A 19,596-nucleotide genomic window follows, 5' to 3' on the forward strand; every position below is an offset into this window, starting at 1 on the left:
GCACGTTTTGGGGCAATGAAGACCTTTCTTAAAGATGAGTTACCCCAGAACATTATTCAATACGACATTACTGAATGAAAATAAGCAAAATATGTCAACTTACTGATTTCTCTCTCCCGAAAATTTGCTATGTTTCGAAAGTGCAAATTTGGCTGAACTAAGTTGTTTTAGGCGTTCCAAAAGGTGTTCTTCCACTTAAAAATTCTCATAATTATGGACATCACCATGTGTTCCACTTGTCACTACAGAAAGCCACAAGCTTTGGCGCGTGTGTGATCCTATCTATAGATTGGTAATTATTGTCACTTCCGAAAGAAAGACGTGTTGTCAGTCCCGCAGACTTGACGTTCAGCAGTGTAGGCAAAACTGAAAACTCGTGATGACGGGTAACTGATGTAAGAAATACGAACGTGCTACCTAAAATGTAGCACGTTGTAAAAACTGAGTTTAAAATTAGAAAGGAGAAAGTTATAATTGTAATCTCTCAAGCCTGTCCGTTAACAGAAAGGTGAAGCCCACTTTCTTGAAACAGAAGATATACAATCGAAACAAGCCATATGTAGGTGCAAGAAAGTATGAATATTTGTCTGTGGGTACTGGTTTCTGAAAAATGATAGCAAAAATACTTACCAGAGATAGAAGGTGACGTATCTTTGTTGATGTTAAACTGACATGGCTGAAAGATGGGCTGGGTTTACTGAAGAAGATCTCCGGAAATTTGCACAGACAGAAGAAACTGTGGAAGGTACAGGAAAAAAACCAGTTAAAGGGACAATGATAGAATACAATAGAAAATGCTAATAGCGTTGCGCTGTTTTGTGAGAAACTTATTGCCTTGTGCTCCATTTAGGTTATGGAGGGATTTTTAAATCGCCTGCTAACATTTTCATTGTAATTCCATTTTTGCAGCTCGGAAAGCAGCCCATCCAAGTAGTAGCCATGTATTGAAACAGCAAGATAAAATTAATGGCACAGGAAGGAAAAATGTTACGCGACTAAGAATGTTGCAGAAGCCGCGAAGCACTTCTAATTTACCCAGATCTGGCGATATTCCGGATAAGGCACTGCTGTACAAAACCAAAGTAAGGAATTTGGTTAAATAAGCATAACAACCGATTTTTTTTTCACCGAAGTGAGAAACGGATCTGTGATTTAGGCAGTACCGCAGTTGGTGGCCAGAACAATTGATACACAGTTAACCGTCTTGTAATAGACCGGCGTAAATTTTTGTATCGTCATGGCAGCAAGTTTGCTTTTTCTCCAAATTTTAGGAGGGTTTTCTCAATAGTGGTTTTGTCCTTAACTTCTGAATTAGTTTCACATAGTAGTAATGAATTGGGCATGAAGTTGTTCCACCTATCATCTCACAGTCAGTTTACAAAAATACACTTTTTTTGCGACAAATGATATTTGCAGTATGGTTCTTGAAAAACCATATGACAGTAATTTAGAGTTGTTCGAGAAAAACAGCTTCAATCACACGTATAACATGAGAAACAAAGACAGTTTTATGCTTCCCACTCATCGCTTAAACCTATATGCGCAGTCTCCTCATAATATGGCAATGAAAATTCATTACAAGCTAAAAGGAAAGAATGTTCTGAGTATGAACCTAGAGACACTGAAAACGAAGCCTTATGATATAGTTGTCAAATGCTGCTACTACACTGTTGAGGAGTTCATGAAGGATGAGCTGAACATTTGAGCAGAATAAATTTACATATAGTCTTGTGTGTAAATGTAGCTGTCCTTCACAAAAGGGAGGAAAGAAAAATAAAAGTTTATATTAATGTTAAAATTCTTTGTACCAATTAGGCCTAAGTTGTGTTATCCATTTTTTTGACGTGTCTCCTGTACACTAATCATATGATTAGAAATTGTATGTTATGAGACAAATAAAACACTATTCACTATACACTATTCACAGTATGTGGCACATACACACTCATTTAGGTTTCTGACCTATGTGCAGTGGGAAAATAACCAGACATATTATGTGTCATTAAACAACAAATCTTCAAGATGATATTGATTGGTGGAAAACTTTCTTTAAACAGTGCATACAGCTACGTGACCTAAGTGAAGCTAATATTTAGCTATGTGGCAAATAGCATTTTTGTGAGCTGTAAGAGTGTATACATTACTGCAGTCATGAATAACATCAAACAGATGTTTTTTAAACATATCATTATTATCAGAATACTTGAATCTCTGAAACATCTTTGCCTGGGGAAGGCGTCACAGAACGTCAAGTATCCTCCTGTGGCGATAATGCAGTGTTAATTAAATGGTGCACAGCAGTATAAATTTCAGTTTGGTCATGGTGTTGTGTGAAAAATTATGCATATTTGTAATGGAGAACTCCAGAGACTGTGAGATGGATGAGCAGTCGAGGTCAGAAGAATGTGTTGTTACCGGGAAATAATACCCATCATAATTCTGATATTTGATGCACCAGTAATACTTAAGTATATCAAGATAGGATCCACATATTTTTATTATCTCTTCAGCTTGTTTACCTACATTTCATACACTATGCAGTGGGGGGAGGGGGGTTGTGGAAGAAGTGATGGAGCAACAGGGTGACGATTCTTCTGGAAAACCTGGAATTCTCAGGGAATTTCATTTTACCTGGAAAAATCAGGTAATTCCAGGAATTTCATAAAACCATCTCTGAAATTGAATTTTATAGAGTTCTGTAAATCACAAATTTTGAAATACTAAATACTTTAAAGAGTGTTACTTATATGAATATTATTCCGTATAAATTATTGGTGTTTAAAAACCATGGTTAAACTGTTGCCTATGGCTGGTATATAGCTCAGCTGAGAGGAAAGAAGTCATTATTATTGTTTGCTGCTCCCACTCCCTTTCCCACTAACCAGTAATTTATTAGGAGCTTCATGACACCATCTTCCTCCTCACACTTGAAATTCTCAGGCAATTTTTTTTCCAAGTTTGAGCAACCACCCAGAGCAAGTACTAAAAGGTGAAACAAAAGCCCCTCACATTCAGGCCTAATCACCATATATTAAAAATATGATGATAGCTTAAGATCAATAGACGCCACTCACAGATTTGGCCTTAGGACTGTTTTGACTGACCAGCTGCTTGCCTACATGGCAGTACGAAGAGCAATCTATGACCATGAGACATGTGATCAGTATGTTGCCAATTCTTCCAGCTGTTATTACATTGTGTCCAGCTGGTATCCAGCAATTCTTGCCAATAATCTGATCCATAACCATAGGATGACAGTCTAAGGTCAAAAAGAAGCAGCATACACAAAAACATCACATCTCAAATTTCTCCTGGAACAAACAAAACTGATTGTTTTTCAGTACATCTCACCAAGCCTGCCTTGTTTGTTAAACACCTCCAGCTAGCTAATGACTTCACCCCTCTGCTATGTAGCCTCTTCCTACAGAGTTCTTGTATGCCCACTAAACTGCAGCATCCACTGTGAAAAGGGCCAGTGGCTAAGCCGGTTCCCATGCCCTTGCATGGGGATGCACTTCTGAACTCTTATGTAACTGCATAAGAAGAATAGCTTTATTGACCACTAGTGGCCACTGACTGTTGACTTCCAAAATACGCTCTGCAATACTGCCTCTAACCCAGAGTGCTAAAAACTTGCCTCCTGCAGCCCCAAAAGAGCTGCCAACTGGTTCCTTGAGTTTATGAGTTCAAGAAGCTCCATGATCGCTTTTAACATTTAGTCCTTTCACCCACTCAGCAACAGAATTTGGGCATTTCCATTGGCTGTTTCCTGCTAACGCTAACTGCACTTGCTGAAAGGTTCTGCTTACTGGTTAGGTCTCTCAGAAATTAATTTTATAACAAGTGCTGGGAAGCACCATCTTCCTAAGAATATTATTTGCCACTAAGCCAGCCCCTTAGGCATCCACTACAACCCATTTATATTTAGAGAAAGATCACCCATTATCTTCACTGGAAACAAGCAGTGGTATCCACAGTAGCCACGAGATGAATAAACATACATGATCAGGAAACACTATGTTACAACATGAATGGTATCTCGGGATATGAGTCCAAAGTATCTTGGGCTAAGCCACTAGAAGTTGCTATAGACATTCTTGATTTTGGCCAGCAGGAAGAAAATCTTGTCCCTCCTCTTGATATCTTCCTGTTCCATTATTCAGTCCATTGTCTTTATGTACCATTGACATTGCTCACACAGTGTACTTGAGGAAATGACTTGCTCTTATGCCAGAGGTAATGATGTGTCAACCAACTCAAGGAAGCAAATCTATCTATTGTTGCAATTCCAGCCAATTATTGCAGGAGGAGTATAACTGTACTAGCACATGTAAATTTAGAAATGTACCATTAAAAAACTCTCCTCACCTTGCGTAAAACTGAAAGGATTTCTCAGTGGGTCAGTAGGGGTAGGGCCAAAGGTGGAGTGTACATCTATATGAGTGACATTTACCTCCCCTCATCCCCCCCCCTCCCCCCTTGTAACAAATATCCAAGCAGCTACTGTAAAACACACATTCCATCTTGGATAACAATCTGCACCGTAAACTCACCATCGTAAAAGTGCTCGACGATGAGGTTTTCACCAATCTCATTACATGACCTTTCTAACAAATTCTTTGAAGAAGATTGAAATGCACTCATTGTGCTTAGAGGGTCTGCATCCACCTGCATAAGGGATTGAGTTGTTCGAGTGTTTCATAATGCCAAGGAATTAAGAATATTTTGTAAGTTTAGGTTTCATTCAGAGAAATGTGTGGTTTCAGCTTGCATAAAAATAGTAGGCCTAGTGAATATTTTAAATTATTTTTTCAGCCAGAGTTGTGGTAAATGATGTTTTGCCTGGAATTTGCACGGAAATTAATGCATGGAATGATAAATCTTGGATTAAAATATATGAATTTACTTAGTTAACCTAGTTTTAAGGTTCTTTAACTGTTAATAACTGTTGAAACACTCAAAATCTAAAAATTTTCATAAAGTCCCAGTTTCTGGGAATCTTCCTGGCCCAAAGAAATATTCCCGGCAATATTTCCATTTTATAAGTTCCCTCACACTGGACGTATACCCAGCCCACATCACTATATAGAGTCCTCAAATATCGAATCAGACCACTACATTTCTGTTGTTAAAATTAAGATTAAGCCTGAAGTATGTTCAAAACTTAAGAGACAAACTAAGCTTCTAAAATATGATACTTATTAGCTGGAGTTCAGAAAATTTAAAGCAGGTCTTCAGAGCAAGGTCTTTCAGATGTAGAACAGATATAAAAATGGCATCAGCAAAGCACTTGTCAAGACAATACCATCCACTAAATGGAAAAAAAAACCAGACATGGTGGAATGATTAATGCGACAAGGTTTTGCAAGAAAGACAGAAGGCATGGGAAAATTGGAATTCAAATAAAAATCAGAAAAACAGAAACAACCCCCTACAAAGAAATGAGCCGCTTGAACTTGTAAAAGTGAGAGAATGTTATTCATCAGGAATGAGCTACACTCATTCAGTGAAGATTGGAAACTATTAACAAACATAATTGTCATGAACCTGAATACAAATTTATTGTTACTTAAAACTGTACTCAAAATGATGATTTGACAGCTCCAGATTTAGCAGAAAGTAAAGAAATTATATACTCATTGAAAATCAATAAGGTAGCCAGTGAGGATGAAAGAAAGGCAGATTTAGGAAAGCCCTCAAAGAAGACTTCATTCTTGAACTTAAAAATAGAATACTGTAGATAAAATCTGCAGGATTGCACAAGAAAGGACATAAAAATGGCCCAAATAATTATAGAGGCATATCGCTTTTGCAAGTGACTCAAAATTTTATTTAAAGCACTGTTCAGTCATACAGAACCGTGACTAAACCCACAACTAGGAGAATCTCAAGATGGATTTCAGAAAAGTAAATTGTGCAGTGAACTGATCTAGAATAAAAAAAACTATTCTGCAAATTGAGAAACAAAGATACAAGAGTTATATTCGTAGATTACAAGAAAATGTGGATTCCATTGACAGAAAATCATACATCAGTATTAAGAAATAATCGGTCTAGATCCAAAAACTACAAACATTAACAAGATATATTAAAAAGTATATCATCCAAAGTCAGCTTCTGTGGAGAATTCTACAAAAACTTCAAGATAAATTATAGGAGGCTGGTAAGGGGATGGACTTTCGCCTATGCTTTGCAACTGCATCCTAGAAAAGGTGAATAGAGTGTGACTGAATTGCCTCACATTTGCAGAGGCCATTGTCTTGTTATCAGACACATCAGAAAATGTCAAAATCCAGATAGAAAACCTGATTGTACAAACAGGAAAAATTGGTTCACAAGTTTCTTTCACAGAAACAGAATTTATAATGAGTGTGTGTTAAAAATTGCCCACAAAATTTACTCATAAATCCAAACAAAATCATGAGAGTCAGCTCATTCAGGTATTTAGACAAGTGATGTAGCATGAACAACAATGATGTAGTCAGTCTGGAGATGGAACAAATAAGATGAACATCACGTTCCAGAACACCAGAAACATCTGCAGTAAAAAGGCTTTATTTAGGATACCAGCATTAAACATTATAATACAGTAGTGAGACGTGAAGCTATTTATGGCACCGAAACACTGGCCCAAGGACAATTGTAACAGAATACAACAGTCCATGACCTAACAAAGAAATCTGTGAAACTGTAGAGAACATAATACAGGCAATCCACAAAAGAAGAATGTCATTCTTTGAACATTTGGTTAGAATGCATGATGACAAGACTGATGAAGCAAATTTTTCATGAACTTATGAAGCTGGAAGAACACCCAGCAGGATTTATACAGATACTAAACGGTCTCAAAGAAGCAAACGTCAACATAATGGGCACACATAACAGGAATTTATTCGGGAACAGAATTCAGAAAGTGGCTGTAAGGGACAAAGAAGGAAGAAAAAAAACAGCCTCATAACATCAAACAACTCTGGAAGCAGAAATCTGAATATATGAAATGAATGTGGACAAAGAGGAAGAAGAAGGCATGCTGCAAGAATTGAAGTATTGATTTAATGTGCACTGCAAAAGAGCTATTTGAAAAAAATAAAAAGCTAATGTAGTGGCCACTTGCCCATTTTATTCAACCAACAGGTAGAGGTGGCTGGAAAAAGAGATGACAGGAAAACAAAACAAAACAAAATGGTTTATGTACTGCCTGCTGACCAATTTTGAACTCAGAGAAATCATTGGATCATACAGTAAGTGTGATCCACCATGTGTTTGAAGCATCTCTCCCAACCTGAAACCAGCTTAAGCGGCATTCTGCCCCTTAGTGGAACAAGTGTTGGTCTGCAGGTAGGAAGTGCCAAATGGCTATGTGGCTATTCATCTTTTGAGAACCTTTTGTTCATAAGGGCAAAAGCATGAAGAACAATTTTAGAGTATATGCAGATTATTTTTGGCTTGATTATTTTTCCACTGGCTCAAGGAAAGTATGGCAAGCCATGATGATGCTTTATGGTTGAGATTGCAGATCACCAGCAATGACCGCACTGTGACAGATGTCTTCAAACAACTCCAAAGAGACACTGTCCAGATAGTGACATATTTTTAGCTAGCATATTCAAATGTGATCATTTAGTTTTAACAGTAAACATTGAATGTAAATTATTTTAATGTGTATTAATCATTTTTTTTGTTGCAGGATGTTGATGTGAAAAGCACATCAGAGAACTTGCCATTACTTTCTGAAGTAAGTTCAGCTGATTCAGGATGTGGAGTTTCAAATGGGACAGAATCTTCATCAGATACTAGTAGTGTTTCAAGCACACAAGCTAGCCCGAGCCATGGACCAGTTTATTTGAAGATTAAGGAAGATAAAAGCTATGAAGTTATTTCTCCGGAGCAGGCCAGTAAATCTTCTATATTGGATGAATTTGAAATGCGTCATAAGATGATGGAGGAACAGAACCGACGGCGTAAAGAATTGCTGGCCAAAGCATTAGCTGACAGGTTTGTGTATCTATGTTATACATTGAGTAAAATCACCAAGATTGAATAACAATATGAAAAGAAAAGATTGCTGTTGATCATGTAAAGGAAGTGTGAAATGGCAGAAAGTAGTCAGTTTGTGAAAATTTCAATGATTCATGTTTTAACAAAATAACATTTAATCATTTTATTTGGATATGGACTCTAGTTTTCAAATGCATAATGAAAGAAATTAGCTTAGATTTGGAAAGATAAGAAGTAATTATCCAGTGGCGGGTCTTTTATGAGCAGATGGTTAAAAATCATGAAATTGTTTGTTATGTTAGGCGGAAAATGTGGACAAAATTTTTTGAAAGTTTTCATGATCTAATAATAAAATTTGGTGTGTCCAATCTACAGTGCATCATACAGTAAAAATACACTGAAGAGCCAAAGAACCTGGTGTAGACATGCATATTCAAATAAAAAAGATACGTAAAGAGGCAGGATATGGTACTGCGATCGGCAAAGCCTATATAAGACAACAAGTCTCTGGTGCAGGTTTTAGATAAGTTACTGCTGCTGTAATGCAGGTTATCAAGATTTAAGTGACTTTGATCCTGGCGTTATAGTCTGCGCATGAGCAATGGGACACAGTATCTCCGAGGTAGCGATGTAGTGAGGATTTTCCTGTACAACCATTTCATGAGTGCACCGTGATTATCAGGAATCCAGTAAAACATCAAATCTTCGACTTTGCCGAAAAAGATCCCGCAAGAACGGGACCTACAACAACTGAAGAGATTCATTCAGCATGACAGAAGTGCAACCCTTCCGCAGATTTCACTGCTGGGCCATCAACAAGTGTCAGCGTGTGAACCATTCAATGAAACATCATCGAGATGTGGTTTGGTACTGGATGCCCACTCATGTACCCTTGATGGTTTGCATGATGCAAAATTTTATGCCTTGCCGGGGTCCATCAACATTGACATAGGACTGTTGATGACTGGAAACGTGTTGTCTGGCTGGACGAGTCTTGATTCAAATTGTATCGAGCGGGTGGAAGTCTACAGGTATGGAGACAACTTCATGAATTCATGGACACTGCATTTCAGCTGGGGACTGTTGAAGCTGTTGGAGGCTCTGTAATGGTGTGGGGTGTGTGCAGTTGAAGTGATATGGGACCCCTGATACGTCTAGATACGCCTCTGACAGGTGACACGTATGTAAGCATCATGTCTGATCACCTGCATCCATTCATGTTCGTTGTGCATTCAGACGGATTTGGGCAATTCTAGCAGGACAATGTGACACCCCACATGTCCAGAATTGCTACAGAGTGACTCCAGGAACACACTTCTGAATTTAAACATTTCCGCTGGCCAGCAAACTCCCCAGACATGAAAATTATTGAGCATATTTGGGATACCTTGCAATGTGCTGTTCAGAAGAGACCTCAACCCCCTCGTACTGTTACGGATTTATGGACAGCCCTGCAGGATTCATGGTGTCAGTTCCCTCCAGCACTACTTCAGACATTAGTTGAGTCCAGGCCAGTTCGTGTTGCGACACTTTTGCATGCTTGTGGGGGCCCCATACAATATTAGGCAGGTATACCAGTTTCTTTGGTTCTTCATTGTATAAATGATGCTTAGAAATATAGGACTTAAAGTTATGTCATCAATCCTTTTTGTTCTGCAGTTAGCTAAAATTTCAGTAGTTTTCTAACTGAAACAACATACTCAATTTTGCAGCTAGAGTACTCATAGTATCAAGGGTTTGTACACTACTGGCCTATGAGTTAGGAAAATTGCTAATGTTTATGCACTGTGATGTAATGGTATCTGTTAGAGTGTCCTTCACAAGAAATTGTTGGAATAGTTGTCACATCATCGTGTTTTTTCCCCAAAAATAACAACATAATATATCCTGACATCTTGAGTAGAAGCATCAGCTGTTTATCATTTCGTTTTTTGATTGAAAGTGTTTCTGAAGTTCATGACTGGGAGGGCACAGTTTTATTTTTTGTTCACTGTGTGCACTTTTGCAGATATTTGAAGTTTTCCTAGAACAGCAATAATAATAAAATATTATATTCCTTGCCAGATCCTGTGCAATAAGGAATTCATTCACAAGTAACAATGGTAGAGCAGTTCCTCGCCCTACTTTTGATATATTTGTTAATTGTTTTATCATTTGAAAAGTCGGAACCCCTCTTTTCGTTGTTTAGCAGACATTCTTGGAACTGACAATATTAAATTCGTGTTTGTGTAAATATCAGTAATAAGTATTAAATTAATCTAAAATACTGCACTGTAGTGTAAAAAACTGTAATATAGCTATGTACATTTATGTGGACAATGATGGACAATTGGTGTTCTTCATTTCTGCATTTTGTGTCATATAATGCACAAACAGATTTTTATTTTTTTTTCTCAGAATATTAGCTAATGATGCTAATACCTATTAATGTCATTATGCTCCCTAGTTTTGTGGATACAAGAAAATATTTTTTTATAACATAATGCTACTGACATTTACATACATGAATTTAATGCTGTTATCGCCAAGAACATGCTGCTACCGACAACTATGAATACAGATAATCAAGATACGCATATGAAACACTAGGGACATTTAACTTAACAGTGTATAACAGTGTATTTAGTATGTCTTACCAATCACATGTGACAGCTTGTTGACTGTAAACAGTTTAATACCATGTGATTCTTGAAATTTTCCCGGCATAAAGAATATTCCATGAAGTTTTGGGATTGCAGCCGGATGATGTTGACTTTTGCCATGATATTTTGGCTGACAGCCCTTCAGCCATCTTCAGATGAGTGTTTGCACTGGAGTTTGCTTGTTCACATCTCTGACTTTATATCAGAAATGGCACAGAGAAGCATGCACAAAGGCAGGCACTATGTGAGCAACCTCTATCGAGTTTATGCACCCTCTTCGAATATTGTTCACCTATGATTAACAGGTGTATGTGTAATGGTGATACTGCATGTGTGCTCTATTGGGATGCACACTCACAGAGGTAAAATTGAACTGTCAAAATTGATAAAATTAACTGTCGCTAGACACATCATTAGTCATAAAATGTTTTCTTTCTAAAGAAATGAAGGAAATCGCTGGTTTCCTCATCTTATCCAGTTGCAAGCTGCTGTCTTGATTAATAACATCTTCCACTAAATGTATTTCCACCAATTCTTTAATAACTGAATCCCAGAAGGATATCATTGAGCCCAAGATTTCCATGGCAAAATGACCAGTGGAATGTCCTGTAGAGATACAGTGCTCGGCTGTGGCTTATCTACTCGGCTACAAAAGGTGAGAGTGGTGATCATGTTCAGTGCATCTTTCATGCCCTGTGATGGAACAGAGCTGTGAGGTCTTAATTTTTTTCTGTTCTACCATGGATATATGGTCTTCCAAAGATAGACAAAGGAGGTCAGCAGTATCGGCATTGCAACATAGGTTTAGCTAAACATCTTACGTCTTTACTGAGACTTTTTGTGTTGAACTACTCATGTCATATTCACAACTCTGGTGACTTCATTAATAGTCTGAAGTCACTTCCCTTTCCTCAACCTACTTTTTATTCAACAGTTAACATTTTGAGCAAATTGATGACATAGCTGTGGGTAGTTCTCTCTCCACTCTGGTAGCAAACTATTTTATGGAAGACTGTGAGGAGAGAAAGCACTTGATTCAGCAGAACTTAAACCAAAAGCCTTCTGTCGATATGTGGATGATACCTTTGTAGTGCGGCCCCATGGTTGAAGAACAACTGTCACACTTTTTGTGGCATCTGAATTCAATCCACAAGAATATCGAATTCACGATGAAAGTGGAGAGGGCAGCTGTCTTGTCATTTCTGGGCATCGTGGTCAGTCGGAAAGTGAAGGGATCATTGGGGCATTCTGTTTAGCATAAGCCCATGCATACAGGCCTGTATTTGCTGGTGTCTACCCGCCCCCACCCATCACAAACTATGGGTATCATTCGAATGTTGGCGAACTAGGCACAAGCTGAATATGATGTAGACAGCCTTGAAAGGAGCTGCAGTGCTTACAATCTATGTTTAAAGACAATGGGTACTCTCCACATCAAATCAGCACAGCTGTAAAAAACAAGAAATGTGACCACCCACATGATCAAGAGAAGGAGCAGTTCAAGTCCAGGACACTCCTCCCATACGTCAGCAATATTTCGTCAAAATTGGGCAGAATCTTAAGGAAAGTAATCTTCCATGTACCTACAAAGACGTATGCTATTCTCAGTAGAGATGGGCAAACTGAAACACGTACCTGTTTCGAAACAAATAAAACAATACAATGTAATGTTTTGATACACTGTTTCGAAACAGTTTGTTTTGTAGTCGTGTAGACCTAACATTATGTCATATCGAATGTCTACTGTATAAATATTTCCGTATAAACACAAATGAGATGTGAGAGTGCTAATTAAATCGCAGAAAGTATGAAACTTTCACTTAGGTGTCTTGACAGTTTTATATTTCCTGCAGCAAATGCACTGCTTTCGTGTCGTGTGACTTTTATACTTTTCAACTGGCTGAGGACAGAGTCGGTATGTTTGACATAGCAGATTTTCCCAAACTCGTTTCCCTGTATTGTAGCTCCTAATTTTGATAGTTTTATGAGTGAAAATCTGTATGGGCTGTTGAAAAGGCATATCATGAGATGTAATTTTGTTGAGATAGTGTTCTGGGAAGCAAGGCACTGAAATAACATTTATGAGTGTGCCAATCACTCTTTTCTTACAGTTAAATTTACCATTGTTTGTCTCACAGAGCAGGCCTGCAAAGTGACTGATCCACACAGATCAAAAAATTGCCATAACAGACTGGAGCATATAACGCAATGGTCAAATATGACAGTTTTTCATCAAACATTAGTGAGCTGGGTACAGCTCACAATATGTGCACCTGATAGAACTGGAAAACATGTTAAAACATTTCAAGGTAACTGAAATGCAGAGATCGGTGTGTTTCCTTGAAGTATAAAATCCAGACTAAGATTTAAATAATTCATACAGGCAGGTACAGATTCCAACCTCAAGTTTAGCAGTTACTGTATTAATGGCCTCATTGCTCTAATCTGAGTCTTTAAGTCTCAGACAATGACTTTGTAAACCTTTGCTTAATAAGACAACTTTTGGCAAGGTTACATTTCTTTCGCTGCTAATTTCTGTTGTGACTTGCACAAAAGGAGATAGTATTTCACAAGATTTTTCAATACCTGACCGTTGGACAGTTTTGTTTGTAAATCCGCACTGAAGATGGCGAGGTTGTAAAGGCTATTTGATTTTCAAAAGACTGTCAAACATTTCATACAAGGAATTCCATCTCGTAGGACAATCTTGTTTCGGTGTTAAAATAGGGACGCCCATTTGCTTCCGAATATTGTGTAATTTCTCAACTGCTTGAGGACTTCTTTTGAAAAATTCCGTTATTGACTTCACTTTTGCTCTTCTCTCAGTAATTGGTTCAAGGCTTACTTCCACAGTTAAATTCAGTGTATGTGCAAAACAAGGTACATGCCACCATTTGCACATCATCACTGCCTCCACCATATTAGATGTATTATCTGTAGTGCAAGCTATAATTTTATTGCTAATACCCAAAGCTGATATCACATTTTGTAATTCACTGGAAATGTTTTTAGCTGTATGCTTGTTATGGAATTAAAAACTAGATATCAAATATGACTTAAGATTGCAGTTTTCATTAATGAAGTGAGCAGTCACTGCAATATAATTATCATTGTTCACAGATGTCCGTCTATCAGTCGTAATGCAGATGTAGGATGTAGCTAGCACTGCAGATCGTACTCGTATTAGGGTGTTGCCGAACACTTGAGAGTAAACTGTTGGAGACAGTTTTTCTACTGGGGGTAAATAGTTTTCATTTATAAATAAGTCATTTTTCTAAACTCTTCACTCTCAACTATTCTTTAACAACATGTCTTAACATCTATTCGTCTATTTTGGCTCGTTTGGATGAAGGTACTGCTCTTATTGCAAATCCAGCCACCTCTGTGTACCACACCTACCCAGAACTGAATCAGCAGATTCCTGAACAATTGCTGTGGAAGTTTAACTGGCTTTGTCACTTTCCAGATTCATAAAAACTGGTTTCGAATGAGTTTCACTTAAATTGACTGTTGGATGCTAATGTCCCAAAAGTCTGTTTAAGCAAGAGGTTGAACTATTAAATGACAACACTGCCGAATGTTTCCTCAGGATTCATCCTCTTAAAATAATCCCACACAGTGCTTCATAACGCCATAGCTGAAGACACTAGAACCACCACGAACGGAACTAGAGGTGGGAGCAAACTGCAGAAAAAACGGATACGCTACTGGGATTCCCACATTCCGTTAGTACGGGAAATATACTCATCCAGCTAATTTCCATGCACTTAAAGGAAATCATTGTGGAGAATAGACACATTAACTATACTCACAAATAACGTCACGTAATTCGAATATATAACAGGAAAAATTTTTTTCCCTCAAGGTGTTTCGAACCATTACTATATAAACTCACCCCGCTTCCCAGTCCTTCCCGTTCACCAGTACACCACCAGTGATACATCAAGCAGCTTGCTTGCAATTATACCTACATTTAATTTACATGTATGTCTTAAAACTGCCACTCCGCGCCTTTTTTATTCAAGATATTGTGTGCTTACTTGCGTTTTTCAATATCATTACTGTACATGAACAGAGAAGTGTATGTTATAAAAGATGTGTAATTTAACTGAATGATTTTCACACATTTATTATTTTGAATGTGAATAGTGTGCGTTATTTTATTGTTTGGTTAGTGTTTATAAAGTAGATATTACGCCATTTCGGAATCGGCTGGACTCGCATTCGGGAGGACGACGGTTCAATCCCGCGTCCGGCCGTCCTGATTTAGGTTTTCCGTGATTTCCCTAAATTGCTCCAGGCAAATGCCGGGATGGTTCCTCTGAAAGGGCACGGCCGACTTCCTTCCCCATCCTTCCCTAATCCGATGAGACCGATGACCACGCTGTCTGGTCTCCTTCCCCAAACCAACCAACCAACCAACAATTGGAATCGGGCAGTCAGCTAGAAATGAAGTTTTATTTTCGGAAGTCTTAAGCTTCATGCTGTTGTTCGTGAAAAAGATTTCGACACTCTTGAAAGTGTTTCATGAAGTGATATGCTATATGTGTTTCAGTATCTGTGCCCGAATCTCATCCGACACAGAGCGGAGTGAAACATCACTGTTTGTATACAATTAGTCCGTTCCACGCTTAAGTGGAGTGAAACAGCGTTATTTTGAAACAACGATACAGTTTTTGTGTCTGGCTCGAGATCGAATCTGGTTCCGTTATTCGAGACAGGGCAGAATGAAACACCACTGTTTCGAAACACAGAACCACAGCCGTTTCGAAACACTGAAACAGTTCCACGTATTGATAAACTGTATCGAAACATACAAACAGCAGCCAAGTCTACTTCTCAGTGTGGAAAAGAACAATCTGTGATTGCGAAGGGCTGTGATCTACAGAATATTTTGCCAGTGTGACAAAGCCTACATTGGTCAGACAATGTGCACAGTGCATGGATAAGGTGATTTCTTCAGTTTCTTCAGAAAGAAAACATTTTATGACTAATGATGTGTCTAGTGACAGTTAATTTTATTAATTTTGATATTTGAATTTTAACTCCATGAATGTGCATTCTGACAGAGCGTGCATGTAGTATCACCATTACCCATGAGCCTGCACTCTGTAGATCGAGCAATATTCAAAGAAGGTACAAAACTCAAGAGGAGTTGCTCGTAGTGCCTGCCTTTGTGATGTGTGTCTGCACCAATTTTTGGTATAAAGTTAATGATGCGAACTACAATCACCTGTGCAAAACACTCACGTCAAAATAGCTGAATGCTTGCCAGGTGAAATATCATGGCAAGAAGTTGCTGTAATCTGCCTGCAATCCTGAAACTTAATGGAATAGATTAATACCAATGTATGAAACTTGTTCCATTATGTGGCTGTATTGACTGCATGCCTACATTGTCAAGCCACATTATGATCCAGAAAAACAGCACAGCGTTCTGCACATATCACAGCTTGATGAGACGGGAGTGACGCAATCAACTGCTTATAAATCTCAAGTGTTGGCTGAGTGGAAAAAGCAGTGGCTGGAAGTGAGTTAACAAGAAGTTGTGGTCAGTCAAACCAACTATTCTGCCATTTGAATAACAGTAACAACACTGAACACTTCATAACTATTCAAATTATCATAAAAATTATAACAATAAAAAATGTTTCCAAATCCTATATAGCTGTATGAAGTTGCTTTATTCGCAGCTACTGTTTTCATATCAGTACGATGCATAAGTACACAATCCCAGATTTTGAGAAGTTATCCACATTAAGAGTCAAACCACATTGGTGAGCTATCATAATAAAATTGGGTACACACAAAGGAAACTTGTCAAAATGTACGAAGTATGACTGCTGAATGAGCCAGGACAGATAACAAACACCCTGTAGGATACATTATAAGATCCGGTTGGCAACAGCTGTATAAAACAAGTGAGTGTAAAATTATGTTTTGTCAGCCTCCATGGGCTGCTTACAACAGATCTGCCTGTTAGCGGTATGGTGGAAGTACTCACATCTCATGGGATTTTAAATTTTACTTACATTGGCTTTATAAAGCTGTTGTCCTACGAGATGTTATCTGGAATGGCTCATTCAGCTGCTGTGCTTTGTACGTTCTTACAAGCATCTGTTGGATGTATCCAATTTTATTATGACAACTGAGCAATGTGGTTTGACTCTTAACGTGGATAACTTCCCAGAAGCTGGGGCTCCTCATAATTGTCCACCTACATTATGAAAATATGAGCATTACAGACCTGGGGATGAGTCAATACAGCCATGAAACTGGTTGTTCGGAATAAAGAACATTCATAGAGCTAAGCGGCTTTTGGAAACAGCTCATCATTCTTCACTTTTTAATTGTTATAAGTTTTATGATAAGGATGGTTATTGAGAGCTGTTGTTATTCAGTGTCTCTGACTTGCGGTTGCCCTCCCCAGACAGTTTTTTCTTATTCTGCCATGGTCCACTTCCTTTGGAACTCCACGAAGGGACAAAGTGGTCCTAATTTGCCTTCTTGTCAGCTACTGCCCAATGATGCATGCACATCTCTTGAGGCAAGAAGACCGACCAATATGCAGTGTTTGTGGCATCACAGTTACAGTGCATCATCTGTTGATGTCCTATGTGTTGTATGCTAATGGGAGGGGAACCTTTGTCCTACTGAGGGACTTCCCCCTACTTTAGGTGGTGATGAAACAACTGCACGACAGTAATTGACATTTTGTGTGGTGTCCAGGACGCCTGCCCAGTTTAATTGGACAAAGGTTTTAACCTATTTTTTAGTGTCTGGCTCATCCCACTTCCTTCCTGTAATGGTTATAGGCTGTTTCTTCTTTGAGGTTTCATTATGTGGTAAAGCTTGCATTTACATTGTATTGTTTAAAGCAGTCAGATCTATCACCATAGTGTCAATCTACATTCCTGAGAAGGTTTGTGGAACATGACATTTGAATGAATACATGAATCTGGTCCTGTTCAATCTGTGTTCAGTTACTCAGGTTTCTTTCCTTGAAGAAACACCTTGGTGTCAGGTAGTACATATATACCTTTTAAACCTACAGGCAATGACAGGATGATGATGAATACCAGCTTTACCAGTTTGATTCATGCATTTGGTCCTGGAGCAATGCGGTCCTCCGGAAGATAGTTTGACCATTTGTAAATACAGTTTTGAATCTGTAGTGACAATTGAAAATTTATGCTGGACTGGGTCTTGAAACCAAATTTTCTGCATCTCACTAGCACTTACCTTGATTATTAGGTTATCTGTGCACACCTGCAGGCCTCGCATAATCTTTTGTTGTCAGTGATACTTCCCTACATGATTTCCGAGGTTCTTGCATGGGGTTTATGAGAATAGCATCACTGGGGAGGTCTATGGCTTACTCAGTCTCAGGGGGTCTGTATATGTGAAAACTGTTCAGATATGCTAAAGCTGCAGTGATATGAATTTGTAATGACAGCTGAAAATTTGTACCAGACTGGGACACAAACCTGCATTTCCTGCTTATCGTGAGCCGTCACCTTAACCATTAGGTGAGTATGCCTGCAAGCCCAACTCAAAATTTTATTGTTACTGATGTTTCTGCCTTTGATTCTCTAATACTACTATTACAGGTTTTACTTTACGTGGGAACTGCACCAATGGGGGAACAGAGTCATTGATGGGCTGTTACTTACCCTGCCTCAAGGTATGTGTACACTGAGGTGACAAAAGTCATGGGTTACCTCCTAAAATCGTGTCAGACCACCTTTTGCCTGGTGTAACACAGCAATTCGATATTACATGGACCCAACAATTCTTTGGAAGCCCCCTGCAGAAATATTTGGCCATGCTACCTCTACAGCCATGGTTAATTGCGAAAGTGTTGCAGTACAAGTTTTGTGCACAAACTGACCTCTCAGTTATGTCCCACAAAAGTTTAATGAGATTTATGTTGGGTGATCTGGATAGCCAAGTCATTCGCTCAAATTGTACAGGGTGTTCTTCAAGCCAACTGCGAATGGTTGTGGCCTGGTGACATAATGCATTGTCGTCCATAAAAATTCCATTGTTGTTTGGGAACATGAAGTCTGTTAATGGCTGCAGGTGGTCTCCAAGTAGCTGAACATAACCATTTCAGTCAATGATTGGTTCAGTTGGACCAGAGGGTCCAGTCCATTCCATGTAAAGCAGTCCACAGCATTATGGAGCTACCACCAGCTTTCACAGTGCCTTGTCGACAGCTTGGGTCCATGGCTTTGTGGGGTCTGTGTCATACTCAACCCTACCATCAGCTCTTACCAACTGAATTTGGGACTGTTCTAACCAGGCCCCAGTTTTTCTGTCATCTAGGGTCCAACCAGTATGATACAAGCCCAGAAGAGGCACTTCAGGTGACATCATATTGTAACGAAAGCACTCACATTGTTCATCTGCTGCCATAGCCCATTAATGTCATATTTCGCCACACTGCCCTAACGGATATGTTCGTTGTATGTCCCAAATCAATTTCTGCTGTTATTTCACAAAGTGTTGCTTGCCCGTTATCACTGACAACTCTACTCAGATGTGCTCTTGGATGTTAAGTGAAGGCTGTTAGCCACTGCATTGTCCATGATGTGAGGTAATGCCTGAAATTTGGTACTCTCAGCACGCTCTTGACACTGAATCTCGGAATACTGAATTTCCTAATGATTTCTGAAATGGCATGCCTCAGCTCCAACTACCATTTCATATTCAGAGTCTTAAATCCTATCGTGCGACCATAATCGCATTAGAAACCTATTCGCATGAATCACCTGAGTACAAATGACAGCTCCACAAATGCGCTGTGCTTCTATACCTCGTGTACGTGATACTGCCACCATCTGTATATTTGGATATCACTATTCCATGACTTTTGTCACCCCATTGTAAAAAAAAAAAAATAATTAAATGCACTAAAATGAAATAGGTGGATCAGTGGGAACGAAATCAAGAA

The 19,596-nt window shown here is 38.7% G+C and overlaps 1 protein-coding gene across 1 annotated transcript in view; it reads left to right on the forward strand.

Moving 5' to 3' along the window:
* The first annotated feature begins 318 nt into the window (after positions 1 to 318).
* The window catches only part of LOC126484391 (RAB6-interacting golgin), a 62,586-nt gene continuing 43,308 nt past the window's right edge, over positions 319 to 19,596 (forward strand). Inside the window, exons 1-3 of the mRNA XM_050107892.1 lie at positions 319 to 745; positions 910 to 1,082; positions 7,688 to 7,995. Of these exons, the coding sequence (XP_049963849.1) occupies positions 673 to 745; positions 910 to 1,082; positions 7,688 to 7,995 (554 nt within the window). The 5' untranslated portion in view covers positions 319 to 672. The remainder of the gene's footprint in view (positions 746 to 909; positions 1,083 to 7,687; positions 7,996 to 19,596) is intronic.

The sequence above is a fragment of the Schistocerca serialis genome, chromosome 1, assembly GCF_023864345.2.
Source record: "Schistocerca serialis cubense isolate TAMUIC-IGC-003099 chromosome 1, iqSchSeri2.2, whole genome shotgun sequence".
Taxonomy (NCBI): Eukaryota; Metazoa; Arthropoda; class Insecta; order Orthoptera; family Acrididae; genus Schistocerca; species Schistocerca serialis.